Source organism: Vulpes vulpes, chromosome 13 (genome assembly GCF_048418805.1).
Source record: "Vulpes vulpes isolate BD-2025 chromosome 13, VulVul3, whole genome shotgun sequence".
Taxonomy (NCBI): Eukaryota; Metazoa; Chordata; class Mammalia; order Carnivora; family Canidae; genus Vulpes; species Vulpes vulpes.
Window position 1 is genome coordinate 112,432,190 of NC_132792.1, and position 18,302 is coordinate 112,450,491.

An 18,302-nucleotide genomic window follows, 5' to 3' on the forward strand; every position below is an offset into this window, starting at 1 on the left:
TTAAATGAATTGAAGTTGAACAAGGTCTCCACTTAAAACCAGAATCACTGGGTCACCAATATTACTTTTTTTCCAAAAGTAATTGTAGAAATGGATTCTTTTTCCAACAGTATTTTTTAATTTACTTTTCTGAAGAAGGGCACAGAACAAAGATGTAGGAACTGGAAGTGCTTTTCCTTATTGCATAATGAATTTCTAGCGTGCTGACCTCTTGACCGTGATATATAAGTCTAATGATTTTAAAATTACTTTTGCCTGCTGAGTTGTACATTCTAGCCTGGGACTAACTAATTATCATTTTAAACTGAACAGATTATGTAAATGAGTGTGCTTGATAGTTTATTCTTTTCTTTGTGTATACTATGAGAGGCAGGGATGGTTTCTCAAATAAAATGAATTAAACATCTGTGCTTAGATCATCTAAGTGCTAAAATGCTTGTTTTCTCATAAAGCTGGTTTTATATCTAAACCAGCAAATGCTTCAGAGGAAGATTGATTTGAAGGACAGCAGGAAGCTCCCATTCTCCACAAAACTAGCTCCTGTTTTTGTTTTTGCTTTTTCTCCTAGATTTTTCCTTTTGGGTTAAGAATTGGCCACACTGATTTTTTTTTAATATAAACCCTCTAATAGTTGGGACATATTTCCCTTGGTATGGTGGTTTGCCTTATTTTCTCTTTTGAAATTTTTTTTACTTATATTTAATTTAATTAACATATAATGTAATATTAGTTTCAGACATAGGATTTGGTGATTCATCAATTGCATGTGACACCCAGTGTTCATTCCAGTGACAAGAAGATAAGGGTATGAATGTTCAGTGTGAGGGTGGAGGTGCAGTCTGTTCGAGGTCCTACAGGAAAACACCCAAAGAGCAGACAGAAACTGACAGAGTCAAAGGACATTTCTTCTTGGGAGAAAAAAGATTAAAGGAAGAAGAAAATTAAGTTTACACCTGTGAATGTTAAGGATCTTACATTTGATCCAATTCCTGTAGGTCTGGAACACAGACAAAATACAAACTAAAGTTAGAAAGGGATCTCCAAGGAGAGTTGACTGTTGTTCCTCCTCTCCTCACCAGTGTCAAGTAAGAATACCAGTCAGGAAAATTGTCTGAATGATCAACTCTGCTACTCTTCACTGCCTCTCCCCTTCCCTGCAACTGCTGAGATCCTGCAATGACCTCCCGGTTTCTAGACCACTAATTTGGATGATCAGACTTCAAACCCACCTGAATTTTGACCCTACAAGCACTTGGTCAAACCCAAGCCACAGGAAGATTATGTCTCTTGTTTTTATACTTGAGTTTCTTTTCTGAGGTCAGACGCAGACTTGAGGAGAAAGCTTCAGGGCAGGCTATGACCAGTGGAGCAGTTTCCAGGAAATACTGGAAATGGAATGGAAATAAGCAGTCAGGAAGGAGGTTGGTGAGGAGGCAGGTAGTGGTCCAGGGTGTGCTGCTAGATTTGGCCTTTAATCATTCAGTGTAAGAATGAACCTTAATCATCTAGGTAAGAATGAACTCACCATCAGGCTTAATCTTGAGACTGAAGCAGGAGCAAATAGCCCAATATTCTAAATAAATATGTAATCAAACATTACAAAATAATGTAAATTCCAAGTGGAAAGCATTGATGAAATAAATTTATAGTCACTTCTCCACCCCATTTACAAAGCCGTAAGAACAGGTATTCTCCTTGTTTTTGTTTTATTCTCTAAAGCTGATTTTCAAGCAATTCCCACTGTCAGAACATGGCTAAGTGCCCTCTTAACAAATGGTACTGAACGGTGCTGAATGCAAATCTTAACTTTTAAATGAGAGGATAAACTGTCAGTAATAAAATTACTTATTTGTATAGCATTTTACAGTACATGTGCATTCACATATTCTGGTTCATGTAACTGAAATAGGTAAAATAATGCACCTATGGTCGTGAAGTTTGAAAATTTGAATCAATGTGAGACAGGCTCACATTGATTCTCTTGACCCAAAATCTCAAGTTATCTCAATTGCAAATTAAACTAGAATCACTTATTCAAAGTACTTTTATGAATCCAATCCAATGCAGGAAATGTCCAGCATTTTCTCTTTTTAAAAATATTTTATTTATTCATGATAGACACGCAGAGAGAGGCAGAGACACAGGCAGAGGGAGAAGCAGGCTCCATGCAGAGAGCTGGACGTGGGACTCGATCCCAGGACTCCAGGATCAGGCCCTGGGCTTGAGGCAGAGCTAAACTGCTGAGCCACCTGGGCTGCCCCTGTCCAGCATGTTCATAAGCATTGACAGAAAAAAGATAACAAGATATTGTATCGCTCTCAGGAAAATTGTACAGGGAAGATTGTAGTGAAACACATATATCTGAAAAAAGTGGAAGGGGGAAGAAACATCACATTATTCTTATTGTCTGCCAGATAAGGTGCTTGGTAGTTTAAAACATACTACTTTAATCTTATAACCACACAAAGCACATATCGCTCCATGGTGGAAGCACAACCAGAGAAGTGGAGTAACTTGTTACCACACCCTTTGAAGTTGGTGTGGAGAGGACTCCGTCAGTCTCCTTTCCTCCCCACCATACTATGTTCTTTCCCTGAGTTTATAAAGAAATAAAACGCAAAACTCATCTACTACAGGAGTTCACAAGGAGGAGAGAATAGGTACAGAAACATGAACAGAGAAGCACACATGAAGTTAGAATTGAAGTCCAAGGTCCCTATTTGGTTTATGGTATAGTTGAAAGTTTTCTAGATTGAGGATCAAAAAGTCTGCAGTCTAATTTGTTTCAAGCTCATTTGCAGACTTGAGCAATTCATGCAAAATGTACTATGAACCTTAATTTTCCTACCTATAAATGGATGGGTTGGATTAGACAAGCCCAAAGGTCCATCTTATTTCTAAAATAGTGCTTTAACTGATCTTCGTACATCTACATTAATTACATCTCTAAATATTTGCGACTCCACTATTTATACATGCAATAGGCTAGGCAATGGAATTTTGCAAGTTCTCTCTCTCTCTCTCTCTCTCACACACACACACACACACACTTCCCATAATGGTTTTGAATAGCTTTCAAAATTTATTTCCAATGAAAACAGGATTATCTCTATATAAATTACTTTCTACTAAGTAACAAGGGGAAATATTTTGAATTACAGAGATAAAGATTTTAAAAATTAGAAGAGATTTAAATGTAAAGCTATAGAGAATCATATTTTTTTCTCAAAAATATCACACTGATATGTACAATAATTTTCTCCACTTGAGTACATACCTAAAAAATAAGCTAAAAGGGATTGATGCCACAGTGAATTCATTGCATCTTTCAGAATGCTTTTGACACGCTTGACATAAATTAGTCCCATAACAGACATGATTGCTAAACTATCTAAGCACAGAACAAAATTCATTAAATTTTGCTGAATGAACTGGTCAAGCAGGAGTCCTCGAACTATCCTCACTCTGTAGTTCAACATAAGGAGACAAATGATTCTACTTAAGGTCCCCATGCAGTTATAAGTCATGACTCTTCTGGTTAAGATCCCTCACTTTATTTCTTACCAGAGTAAAATTTCAAATCAAAACTATTTTAGAAATCCATGTTCTACTTTGTTTATACTCAATGCTACTTGTAAAGACATTTATTTCTCCTAAGCTTATATTAGCCCACTCTATTCATTAAACATTCTCTTTTAAAAACTTTCACTTTTATTTGTTGATTCAAAGGTATCTACCCAAGATTCAACAGATGTGACAGATTGTGTACAAACATGTACAGAGAAGCACACATGAAGTTAGAATTGTACCTTAGAATGACATCCTTTAAAAAGAAGGTTTTCAATATGAAGGAAATAATGCCTGCAAATATTGAAACCAACTTTAAATAACATGGGGACCAGATACTTTCAAAATGACTCAAGGGGCCCCTGAGTGGCTCAGTGGTTGAGCATCTGCTTTTGGTTCAGGTCGTGAACCCCGGGTCCTGGGATCAAGTCCCACACTGGGCCCCCCACAGGGAGCCTGCTTCTCCCTCTGCCTATAGTCTCTGCCTCTCTGTGTCTCTCATAAATAAATAAATAAATAATTTTAAAAATGACTCAAAATTAAAGAGTCTTAAATGAATGGGTACCACATTGCTCTGACCAGATATTTTATTTGTTCAAAATGGAATTACTTACATAAAATTAATAAATTTGTATTCCTCTAAATATGAAATTGTTTCATTATCAACAATAATGCATTTTTTTGTATGAAAGCATCCAAATCATTTCACTTTTTAGGGTCTCATTTTTCTACTTAGTAAAATGATGGTGGAGAACTAGCTACTCATTACGTTTTCTTCCTGGGTATAAATGTACTTGTTTCTTACCTAAGAACTTATTTCTTACATACTTCCTGTGAGTTGTGGATAGAAAAGCAATTGGGACAGTAATAATCCACAAAGGTATATGGTAGACAAACTTTAACTAGACCAAAAAAAAAAAAGAAACCTTGCTTCATATTTGATTGTCTTTTACTGTTTTTTTTTTTTTCCAAGAAAGTATCTGTACTTCGTGACTTTCAGCTCACTGCTAGGTTAATGCCTCTCTGAAAGCAATGATTTATACAGCCACCATTTTAGATTCAGACTCATCAGTGTCTGATAGATGCTCAAGAGTGGGATGGGTGGGGCTGAAGGCACAGCAGAAGTTTCCTGTTCTGTCTTGGGAGCCTGGGCCTGTGGAATAGTTGGGAACTGCAGGGGCAGCATGATTGTCCTGGGTGTTGGACGCCAGAAGGTCAGAAGACAAAAGAGAAAAGAGTGATGAGAAGGTGGGGTAGGCAAACCTCACTTTTGAGTTTTACCTCAAAAAGGTACTGAGCTGGAGATAACAACTCAACTTTTCCCCCAGGCTGGGTCAGTATTCACAAAGGGAAATTAAGCCCTGTAGAAATGATATGGGAGTGCCTGGGTGGCTCAGTTGGTTAAGCATCTAACTCTTGATTTTGGCTTAGGTCATGATCTCAGGGTCCTGAGATTGAGATCTGTGGCAAGCTCTGCTGAGCATGCAACATGCTTGGGATTCTCTCTTTCTCCCTCTTCCTCTGCCCCTCCCCTCCATGCACTCTCTCTCTCATGCTCTCTCTTACATGCACTGGTGTGTGGATGTGTGTTTATAAAAAAAAAAATTGATATGAATAATAGGGAACAAAAATGTCACTAGGTTGTTTAGCTTTTGTGATAAATACCTGAGTCCTGGTAGTGTTCACTTTATTTTGTGATTACCAAATTAGTCTGAGAGAACAGATCATCCTTTATGTCATCCTTCAAAAGGGAATCATAGGTTGAATATCTTACAGTTTGTAAAAATGTCTTGTCATTTGTATAAGGATTTAATGATGCCTTTCCCTAATATCAAGAACCTCAGAATGCTGTTCTCAGTAGTACGGGCTATGGCTGCATGCAGGACAGGCCTGGACTAAGAAAAATTTCAGACAGACCCACTAGCTTCATTAACACAGTGTTTTTCAAACTTTCTATGGGTAGGGCTCTTTTTAATTTTTTTTTTATCCAGCCATCACAGGTAGATACACAGTCCTACTGTGCTGGTATGTATAGCTCAAGCCATATGCAAATAAGCGTGTCAAATCAATCACGTTAGAAATGGTCTACACCCTCTTCAAGAAAACAGTTCAATGTGTTAAGCCCTTGAATGCCATGGGAATGTTAAAATGCTCTAAAATTTTTGAAGTACTTTCCATTTTTGTATTATTTCATCTCATACTACTAATACACAATTCATGGATTGGCACCTACCTCTTCAAAGGACTACTTTGAGCAGAAATGCTATTGAAAGCTGTTAATCTGAGTAAGACTTTGATGAAATCTTTTCCAATAACATTCTGTACATTAGGAGAGCACAACTACAGGAAAGGAAGATGAATAAAGAAAATACTAAAACTTAGAGCAAATCATAGTCTTCCTGGTCCTGGTTTGAGCCATTAAATAAAACTAGGACAAAACTATTTTTTATTAATTTTTAAAATACCTTATTACATTTTTAAAAACCTTATTTTAATTGAAATTAGGCATTTTAAGAACCTGCATACTTGAGGTTTGTGTCTACATAGTACTGAGGATATCAGGTAAATGTAGATAAACAACAGCGAAACATTGCACAGAAAAATAAATGAAGCATATTACTAAGGAAAACACTTGAGTGAATTAATCTGGCAGCAGGAAGGGTGGGTTATGGAAGAAGGGAGTACAGATGTCATGGCAATATAAAAACTTCACCAATTTAAGGATGACAAATTTCTTCTCTGAAGTGTGGAAATCCAAGGTGGCATACATAATCTGATCCCTGATTATATATTTCACTATATTGTTGATTGTTTTATGTTTTAGAGACTTTTATCCAAGCAGGTTAAAAGCTCATCAAAGGCTAGTTTCATGTAATACTGTTCTTTTTCTTTGACTCCATAGAACTGATGTTGACTTCTGCTGTACAGGGCAGAGTAAGATTTCAGGGAATAGCCCTTTCCACTTTTTTCAGCCCTTTTACAAACGTTCTTCCAAAGGCTTACTCTGCAGTAGCATTTCTTATTGGAAAATATGATGCACTGGAGCCCTGTTAATTTAAAAAAAAATAACTTCTAGATGTCCTTTTTCATTTTCTAATTATTATTGTTAGTAGTAGTAGTACATGTTGATGCCAACACTATTATATTTTATAATATTACCTCTAATTTCCCTCAGCAACTGGGTATTATGCCCAACTTCATAATGAGAAAACTGAAGTTCAGAGAGGTAGAATGCCTTGTCCCTATTCACATAGCTACTAAATGGCAGTGTTATTATGAAGTATTAAAACAGCTCTGTCTGGATCCAAAACTTATTTCCTTCATAGTGCTTTGTTTTTTCCTATAAAGCATGTTACCTTTATAAATTTCCAATATCTCTTTGTCTGAAGGCCTCAGAATTTGAAAAAGTTTCAACTTTTAGATACCCTAAAGCCCATGGATTCTGATTAAGCACTAGATAGCTTGCTTCAGCTGTTATTTACAACCAAAAAGAACAAGCATCAGAAACAGCCACATATGTTATTGAAACTGGCATACACAACTTTCCCTTGCTTGAGAAGAAGGAGCTTGCCAGAGTTAGTGCACACCTCAGCTTGCAGAACTACTTCCGGCAACAACCGCCCAAGGCAGATGGGTCCTGGCAGTATGTATCACAACACCCGGCCCAGAATGACAGGTTGATGCGAACATGACAGAAATAATCCCAGCCAGTAAACATGTTAAAAAATCTTCCTTCATCCCAAACCAATCCATTGTACACTGGAAAATGAGAAGAGCAAAATCTCAATAAACCAATAACAAAAATCAAGAAAGGGCCAAGCTCCATGTCTGACTTTAGCTGACCCCCATTAGAGGGCCATTCCTTCAGAATCAATACCCCTAATGCATAACTATAGACACTACTAATCAATGGAAAGTGATAAAGGAAGCAGAATCAATAAACATTAGAGGGGCTAGAGAGAGCAAAGAAGGAAAAAAATGCACTGAAAATACTGTACTTTGTTGAAATGAGAGGTATGGGAATTGCTTGAGAACCACCTGTTTTCTCATTAATCTAAACTATTTCCTGCACCTGAAAAAACTTATGTTTTGGCCTCAGTTGATTTTATGAGCAGATGGTTAATAGCAGTGTGACTTGAGGACTTTATTGACTTAAAAAGTCTCCTTAAGAAAATTCCATGGTCTGGAATTACACCATAACAGATTTACTTTGTCACGCTAAGGTGTTCTCTTCTCCTTGGTCTTCTTATAAAATGCAAACACTCCTGGAAGACTAACATGCCATGCCATTACTGCTGAAATATTAGTCATATAGCGTCAACGTACTTAATATTAATATTGCCAGATGGTATTCACAACACCATACAATATTCAGGGCTAAGAAAATGAATATATGAATGGACAATAGCCCTATTTTTTATCTATACATATTTTTATATATAACATTATATATATATATATACATATATTATATTATACACACACACACACACACACAGAGAACTCTGACCCATAACATTCAGCAACCTGTCAAAGAAATCAACCTTTTTTCTACAATAAAAAGCCCAAGGAGCCCAAGAAGTAAGGCTGCTCAAAATCAGACTTATAGAAAGTCAGACTGCCATCTTTAGTGACACCCCAGGAAGCCAAACACTCCTTCTTATCCACTGGCCCAAAATGGCCAAGACTTGATAAATAACTGATTAAGCTTCCCTAATTTTTGTCCCTGCTTAGAATTTAGGACCAGCCAAAAGAAGCAAACTATGCACCTTTTTAACCAAACAGGATGCCCATTTCTAGTTAGCATACTAGCAGCATTTCTTTTTTAAACCAACAGCCTCCCTCCATTAGGGCATACCTGAAAACTTTTTTTTTTTAACCATAATTCTTTCTCACTACTTTGCTTGCCTTTGAATCTCTGACAAAATGCAAGTGACAGCGGCTGATTCCCTTGCTGTGAATAAATAGACCTTGCTTGTTCTCATGCTTTAGTCTTCATTTATTTTCACAGAACCTACTTACTACTTGTTTATCTGAAATTCAAATTTAACCACCATTCTTTTTTTTTATCATCTACTAATTCTGGCAACCCTACTTATTATATACCAAGAACTGCTGTGCACATTTGATGTATATTGCTTTTAATTCACAATATTCTGAAGTAGATATTGTCATTCCCAAGTGGGGCAATGGTAGTGTAGAGACAGATAGCAACATGCTTCAGCGCTAGAAATAAAGAGTAAAAACTGCATGTGTCAGCCTGCAAAACCCATGCCCTTTACTACTCAACTTCCAAAGCCTAGCATTTCCACCTTAAAATTTGCACAGAATTCCTACTTAGGAACACCCGAATGCTGATCTATGAGCCCGAGAGGTGGCAGAAATTGGGACATAAAAATCCTAAGTAGAGGAAACACAGCTGATGTGCTAGATTGGGGAGAGGAAAGAAACAAGGGTAAATGAATGATGTGAATAGCATGTTTCTGTAAATGCTCTTATGAAAATCCCATTTAAAAAATTTCAAATAACAAGCATAATAATTATGATAGACATCTCAGAGAAACTCACACATATTTTCCTTTCTCCCTATGCCTTGCTCACCTTAAACTTGGGGAAAAAAAAACCAGCCTTCATTTGGCATTATAGCAGCTTCTCATTCATAAAGCCTAAACTAAATAAACCATCAGTTTCCTTGAAGCAAAGTGTGCAGTTTTTAAATATGGAATGATAGAATGTTTTCTAATTTTCCTTCTCTAAAGAGCTTACATGATGAATTTAGGGGAAATGTGGTTTCTACAAAAAAAAAAAAAAAGTTTCTCGCTCTTTATGGTTTGCTTCTTTCGTGTAACAATAAAAATATCTAACCCATAACTTTTCCTCTTTATATACTGGCAACCCCAAATCACAGTCTAATTTGGGACTAATCTGAATTCTAATCTAAACTCTGCATTTCAGATTGCATATCCTAAGCTTCCTTTAAGATCTTACCTTCTCTATTTTTATATCTACCATTCAATAATTTTATTATAAAACAATATTTTATTACAAAACACTCAGTATATTAATTTGGATTTTGTCATTTATTTTCTCTTTCCATTTATGGGTTTTAATTTTCTTTTAAAATTATAAAATATGTAAATGCTTCCATGATTGTACAAGAGAACCTCCTTTATTTTTATTACTTCAGCCTAAGATTCTCAAGCTTTTAAGGCAGTTGATTTTTGCCATGATGGCACACTGAGTCTCCAGTTTTACTCAGCCTTCCAGAGCTTTGTTTAGCTCATGCTACCTAAGTCTTGCATATTTTGCATCCTATATTCATATAAAGAATGCTTTTAAACAAAGTTAGAGTTTCACATTTATTCCTACTAAATTTCATTTCTGCTGTTTCCCCACTTTTCCAGGTAACTTCCAGCCAACTGAGGAGGTAAAGAAGCACTTATTTGCTCTGGGATGATATGCAACTAATTTGTCTATTAATGACATTTTCCTTCAGGGGAAAGTATTCTTCAGGATCTTTGCCAGATTCACCTTCTGCTGTGATGCACGTTTGACTGTCATTTGTTAATTTTATTTGCTTTCATTGATCCATTAATATATATCACACCCACAACTTAACTTAGTTTCCATCTGGTGGAAAGGGTACAGGGATGTTATCAAATTGTCTAGGAAATAAAATCGCCTTGGGTCTCTTATTATCGATGTCTGTCATCCTTTAACAAAAGTGTATAAATTACCTAGTCAGAAAGAGGCTGAAATTGAAGATGCAAATATAAATTACTCATGTAAAATATTTGCTTTTCCCTCAAACCATTTTATTGAATATAAGTCTCTAAAAAAATTAATTTATGTACATCTATATTATAGAAGTGACTAGATGTCTTATAAATGTGTTCCTCAGATGTTTATCAAACATATAGGTAGAGCTGGAACTTTAAGAAAAAACTCACTTATACTTTACTTTCCTACCTCAAGCTGAGACAAAATTTCAATCCCTCACTTTAAGAAGACATGTATTACAGCTTGATAAAGAAAATACTCACTCCTGATAGTTTCCACTATGGCAAAACTAACTTTCCACCAAATAACTTAGTAGCTTAATCAATAAAGAAGTCAATGCACATGTTAGCATATGGTGAATGTCCAGTGTTGCCCTTGAGCTAGGATGGATGTAGGGAAGTACAAATATGTGAAAATATTTTTAATGATATACACCAACAACAGATGTATGTCAGATAAGTACAACTTGAAAAAACAAATCACAATACTGGGTAGGATCCATATTCTTTTTAACCTAACAAAGTTTCCAAAGGACATATATTAGGAGAGAATGCTTTCACTCCAGATGTTAAATTTTCACTTAACACGTTTGAGGCACTAAGTGTTAATGTTTATGGCATTCATTTTTGAATAGTGACCATGCTTTCTCCTTACCTAGGTTAACAACATCAAATTCTCCATATAATTATCTTATTAAACATTTATATGGTTTAAATGAGACTGACTCAACCTTCCAACACAGGTGTAAGTACATGATCCAGGCCTAAATCAATTAGTGAATTATATCTCCTCTCACAACAGTAATAATGGACATAGGACCACATTTTTTCAGGTCGATAAGAATCAGGTATAAGACTTTCATTCAAGCTATTAGGGAAGAGAAAAATCTCTTTTCTGCTTGTTTAGTCCTTGAGACATACTACTGGCAAACAACGTGCAAGCATGAAGAATGACTATTTAGGAATGAAGTCATCTAAAAGAAAAAGTGCTCAAGAAATGAAGTCAAACCAGTTCTGATCACTTCAGCCCCTTAGAATTATGATCTGTTAGAGTGGAAAGAAAACTTGGAGATAATCTCTTCTAATATCATTCTAAGGTATAGCAACTGAGGCCCAAGAAAGTTCAGTGAATTTATCAGGTCCTTCGTTGATCTCTAAGCCAGTGATGATATTTTATTATCATGTCTTTGTTGGAATCAGTTAAATTCACCATTTGTACCTAGCAGCTACTGTACATTAGCTATCATTCTAAGCACTATGGATATGATGGGGAATAATATGAAGTCTCTTGTCATCATATAGCTATTGACTACTGGTCAAGGCAGTAACCAGGCAATCACATAGAGTGTAATGAATGCCACACGAAGGGTAAGCACAGTACTATGGGAGCTCCAAAAAGAGACACCATATTTGAATTATGGGAGAGAATGAGAAAGGCACAACATGTTCAACTAAAATCACCACCCATGAAGACTTCTTATATTAATGAGTAATGCCTGAAACCTGGGAACTTTAAAATCTGCTATCTCTGCCTTTCAAAAAAATCTTCAGCCACTTATAGGTCTCTTTTGTGAACTTCTCCTGTGTCCCTACTACTAAGATACCAAAAGGAAGCAATAAAATGTTAATCTCAGGAAAATAATTTTGAGATTATCAGATACAGTTTTATGAAACTCTTTCGTGCTCTGGCTAAGATCTCTTCCAGGGCATAATTACCCATCTGAAAACTTGGTGCATAGAACTCAGACACAGAGTCACAGAGGAAAAGAACTAAAGTAGGAATACCTACCTACCTACACACACATACACACACACACACACACACACCTGTAGAGCTCCATATTTAAAGTACAACTCTGTTCATTTATCATTTTATTGGCCTCAGTGACATTGGAATAAAGCAAGCAAGCTCAGAGGTTTCCCAGTTTAGAAAGTTATTGTGACCTCTTTTGTAGAACTTTGACAGATGTACAACTGAGACATGGATATCAGAAAATTGTTAAGGTTTGTAGCAATGACCACAGAGACCATGATGAAACACGGTCTCTCTGTTAAGAGAAGTCTCAGAACACAGATTAAGTTTCCCAATGGAATTGATATAAAAGACAGCAGCTGAAAGACAATTTGAGTTACTCTGGCAAAGAAAAGGGATAAAAATATTCTTGGAAGAGTTATATGTTACTTGCAGCAGAGATAGGACTAGTGTGACTTAACTATTAAAGATACAAAACCTAATTGATAAACAGTGCCATACATGTTAAGAGACATTTGAAAATATGTGATTATTAATTGTATAGAAGGATGATGAGGTAACTAAAGGTAATATTAAAATTTCTGTATAGGGTAACTTACTGCACACTGCTGCCATTAATTGCCACAAAAACATAAGCATGTTTGAGGAAAGATAATGACTTCAATTTTGAATGCCTTGAATTTGAGAAACCTGTAGTATATAAAAATTGAGAAGCTGGATATATAGGATTGTATGTCCTATATATAATCAGTAAAAAATATCTTGATAATATAGATTTAGTAGCATTAGCATATTGAAGACCATTGGAACAATGAGAATGGAAGAGATTGCTGAGGTGTTTATTTAGAGAAAAAGAGTTGAAGATAAAACTTCATGGGCAATAAAAATTAAGGGCTAAAAGGAAAAGAGATTACGAGTCTAGGCAGTAATTAACATTTTCCATCATGTGAAGAGGCCAAATAAGATACTAAATGAAGACAGTCAATCAAATCAGACAACAAATAATTTATTTGTTATAAGTTATTTGTAAGCTTGACTAGAGTAATTCCAATATGATATTTGGAAGAAAGGACTGAATGCATTGAGAATGAAGAAGAACAAAGAACGAAGCAACTAATCACCATGGTCTCTGATAATTAGCAGTGGTTAAGTCAACATCCTTTGAGAATCTTCCACAAAGATCCCGTGATCTCATGTCTATGTGATGACTCTCTGATGTGCCTGCATTATTTTGCTTGCTGTGTAACAAACTACCACACATTTAATGGCTTAAAAAAACAACCATTCATTATCTTACTGTTCTTTAAGTCAAATATCTGGGATTACTCACCAAAGTTCTCTGATTAGGATCTCGCAAAGCCAAAATAAAGATGTCAAGTAGGCTAGACTCTCATGTAGATGCTCAGGGGAAAGAGACCATTTTATACTCATCCAGCTTATTGGTAAAATTCAGTTTTTTGTGGTCTGTAGATCTGAGGTCCTTGTTTTCTTGGTGGTTGTAAGCCTAGAAGTGTTCTCTGCCCACATTCCTTCTTTTATGGCCATCTGCATCCTAAAAGTATCAAGGCTGGCAATGTCTTTGACTTCCCTTCCTTCTGCCATCAGCTGGGGAAAACTCTACTTTCAAAGAGTTTATGTGATTAGATTGAGCTCACCTGGAGAAACCCCCTTTCCTCAAATACTGTGAGAAGCTGGATGAGTATAAAATGGTCTCTTTAACCTGAGCATCTACATGAGAGTCTAGCCTACTTGACATCTTTATTTTGGCTTTGCGAGATCCTAATCAGAGAACTTTGGTGAGTCATCCCAGATATTTGACTTAAAGAAATACAGAAGTGAGATCTCATCATATTCATGCACAAGTAGAGGGGATCATATAAAAAAAGCAAGGGTCATTTAGGATCATCCTATGTAACACACTTCTTTCTTCAGGAGAACAAAAATTTTACTAGAATTGTCACTTTACTTCTGTACAGAGTCCAAACCAATGACAATAACTATAAAGTCTCTGTATTATAATATATATATGAGAGCACGTCTAAAGTACAAATTGAGCATAAACTTATGCTATGAATAATAGTAATAAAAATAAACATTCCAAATTCTAATAAAATAACTACCGGTATTCTATTTCTACTACCAATGTCACAGGAACTTTGGATAAAATTTCCTGTGAATCTTGGTAGTCCGGGTGGCTCAGCGGTTTAGCGCCTGCCTTTGGCCCAGGGTGTGACACTGGAGTCCCGGGATCAAGTCCCATATCGGGCTCCCTGTATGGAGCCTGCTTCTCCCTCTGCCTATGTTCTGTCTCTTTCTGTCTCTGTGTATCACATGAATAAATAAATAAAATCTTAAAAAAAATTCCTGTGAATCCACCCACACACACATACAGGGCAAAAAGGAAAAATCAAAGCATGGATTTGAAGGCGTGAGAGAGCTACAAAGACAGTAGGAGCTGGAAAATATGAAAACCCAGAGTAGTCAGCCCAGAACATGGTATCACTTTTCCCTTCTATGAAGACCTGTCCTGATTCTTAAAAATGTAGGTGAGAGTCTCAGAAACAGGAATAAAAACCCCACAAGACAACAACAACAACAACAACAACAACAACATTCAGATTCTCTGGGAAATAGGAGGATAAATTTTGGAGTCCTGGATCCAGTAACATTTGGTCCTAATAAATCCATGTGCTCTGGATCGGATCATGGAAGGTTCCATCATAGGAATGAGTCCAAAATGAATGGAATCTTGCAAAGGTCAAACCCAAATTCAAATAATCTCAAACACTGAAAGTAGATTGTTTACCCCAGATTTAAATTGTCCTTAGCCACCACCTAGAAAAAAAATAAATACAAATTTTGGTTAAAAGGAAAATATTATACTAGGACTTATGCTAGTTCTAAACTATTTCATATAACAAGTCTTTAAAAAGTCAGGTCTTAAAAAATTAAGCAGATAATAAAAAAAAAGAAGTTAAATCCAAGAGAAAAAATTGGTATTATAAACAGAACAACAGTGGATTCAGCCAATATAGTTACCCAGCATAGACTTTTACATAATCGTGACTAACAAATTTAAGAAATAAGATCAAGTTGAGAATTTAAGGGATACACTTCAAAATGCCAAAGAAAACTTCACAGTATCAGAAAAATACAACAATTCCACATGTAAATAATCTTAATAACATAGGCTCAAACATATGACAAAACTGACCTAATTTGACAGATAAAATTGACAAAAAATTCAGTAGAAATATACATTTAAGGTGCATTGTTGGCAAATTTGATCTAATTAATTTACAGAATATATCCAGTAACTGTTATATAAACATTTTTCATATGCATGAAACAATTACAAGTATTGACCATGTATTTGCATTAAGAAAGCTTCAAATTCCAAAGAATAGAAATCATGGAATATTCCACAATAGTGAAATTAAACTTCAAAATCATTAAAATATAGAAGTAGGATATTTTTATATTTAGATATTATTAAATATATAAATAACCAAGGCCAAAACAAACATCAAAATAAAAAACTTCTGCCCAGCAAAGGAATCCATGAACAAATAAAAAGGCAATCTATTAAATGGGAGAAGATATATATCTGATAAGGGATTAATATGCAAAGTGTAGAAAGAATACCTACACTGCTGAAAATAATCTGATTAAAATGAGAAGAGGACCTGAATAGACATTTTTCCAATGATGACATTCAGATAACCAACAGACACATGAAAAATGCTCAACACATCACTAATCATCAGGAAAATGCAAATTAAAACCACAATGAAGTATCACCTCACACCACTCAGAATGGTAAATATCCAAACAAGAAATAACAAGTGTTAGGGCAGATGTGGAAAAGAGGAAACCCTTGCACACTATTGGTTAGAATGTAAATTGGTACAACCACTGTGGAAAACAGTATGGAGATTCCTCAAAAAATTAAAAATAGAAATATCATGTGATCCAGTAATTCCACCACCAGCTATTTGCCTAACGAAAATAAAAACATTCATTCAAAAAGATATATGCACCTCTACTTGTCACAGTATTATTTATTTACACTAGCTAAAATATGGAAGAAACTCGTGTCTATTGATAGGTTGATAGATGAATGGATGAAGATGTGATTCCTCCCTCTCTCTGTCTCTCTCTCTGTCTCTCACATGCACAGTCACACACCGGAATATTATTCAGCCATAAAAAAGAGTAATAAGATCTTTCCATTTGGGAAAATGGGTGGACTTAACGGGGTATTATCCTAAGTAAAATAAGATAAAGACAAATACCATATGATTTCACTTACATGTGGAATCAAAAAGTAAAACAAATGAACAAAAACAACAATAGAAGAACAGTAAAACACTTATAAATACAGAGAACAAATTGGTAGTTACCAAAGGGGAGGTGGGTAGAAGGATGAGTAAAAAAGGTGAAGAAGACTAAGAAGCAAAAAATTCCAATTATAAAATAAGTAAGTCATGGAGATGAAAAGTGCAGCACAGAGAATATAGTCAAAATATTGTAATAATATTGCATGGTAACAGATAGTGACTATACTTATCATGGTGAATACTCAGTAATGCAGAGAATTTTCAAATCACTATGCTGTACTCCTGAAACTAATACAATATTGTATGTCAACTATACTTGAATAAAAAAAACTAATGCATGCATCAAAGAAGAAATTGATATGGAAATAAGAAAATACTTTGAAATAAATTATGAAGAAAACCTTATTGCCCAGCTGCCAGGAGCATGGCGGTCACTGAACAGTCTTCCCTATTAGTCCTTTGGGAATTGGCTTTCTCCAAACTGCCTGGCCTAAGTGCCATCCCAATGTGATACAAAGTCTGAACTCATGTTGAAATACAAAGGCCTGGCCATCTCAACACAATTGAGGACAATCCAAAAAGACAATTCTAGGTCTCTCAGACGGAATTGGCTGAGACTTCCTTAGAAATTTATTACAGTACAAATTCTCCCTCTGCTGCCTTCTCTTTTCTTCTCTTCCCTTTCACAGGTGTGGGATCCCAGGAAACTCTTTAATAAACATCATACATGCTAAAGTTTTATCTCAGAGTCTGTTTCTTACAAAAATCCAAACTATAACAAGTCCTATGGTTTTAAAAGGGTTAGATAGTATAACATGTACAAGAATGTGAAGCCTGAGAGATCTTTTTCAATTTAAGTTAAATAAGTAGATATCTCATCACATAAAGATCTTCCTATATTCAGAGGTCTAAGTATTCACAATTAGAACCTGGCACTTAGCGTAGAATAATATAGTTAAAATTTATGCAGTACTCATCCTCTGGGAAGTTTCTGCATATTGAGCCAAAATTCAAGCAGGCTATATGGCCTTAGAGTGCTTTCATCTATTAGGCTGAACTGCTTATCATTCACAGAAGCACTTTGTAAAGTTTTGTTAAATAGTGATAAATAGTTTCAAAGTATAGTTCTGAAGGGGCTATTATTAGATCATTCCATTTTAGGAACTAGTAATTGGAAAAACTTGATTGAAACAGCTATTTTGGTGCTTGCAATTATTGACCTAATTTTAAGAAAAACAAAATCACTGATTGTGATTTTTCTAAGTCTATAAGTATGTAGATCATTATTTCCAGGCCTCCTATCCTTTTGTAATTATGAAATCAGATTATGAGAAACCAGAGAGATGATTTGATTTATTGTGTTTGCCAGTGCATCTAAACATATTCTAGTCAGACTACCCAAATTCAAATCCCTACACCCCTACTTACTAGCCTTAAGACCTGAGGCAAGTTATAACTCACCTGAGTCTCTGGTCTCCCATGGATAAAAGTGTACTCACAATATTTCTCAAGCTAACTGTGAGGATTAACAGATTATATATGTTAAATGTTCATCATGTGTGTGGCATGTGGTAAGCACCCAATACAATTATTAATATTGATATTAATGTACTACTGAAGCACCAAATTATATTTGAGAGTGGACTTTGTCAAGAAGAAAAACCAGAAAAACCCCCTTTAACACAGAACTCTCCAAATCATACAGGGAATCATGGGGTATACCATCAGGGAATCGCCTCTTTTAACTCTAACAGGATAATGTCCATGAGTTACCTAATGTTAGCTAACCCAGTGTAATGACCTGGGAAATCCTGGGGAGACAGGAAATATACCAGGTTCTCACCTCAACAGCACAGCCAATAA

At 35.5% G+C, this 18,302-nt stretch overlaps 1 protein-coding gene across 4 annotated transcripts in view; it reads right to left on the minus strand.

Moving 5' to 3' along the window:
- Nucleotides 1-18,302, minus strand: part of RIT2 (Ras like without CAAX 2) — a 403,371-nt gene that overhangs the window by 120,301 nt on the left and 264,768 nt on the right. The window contains exon 5 of one of the 4 annotated variants that reach the window (XM_072732274.1): nucleotides 14,887-14,934. The exons of the other annotated variants lie outside the window; for them this stretch is intronic. Coding sequence (XP_072588375.1) covers nucleotides 14,902-14,934 — 33 coding nt within the window. The 3' untranslated portion in view covers nucleotides 14,887-14,901. Of the gene's footprint in view, nucleotides 1-14,886; nucleotides 14,935-18,302 lie in introns of those variants that run through there. 4 annotated transcript variants of the gene reach the window in all.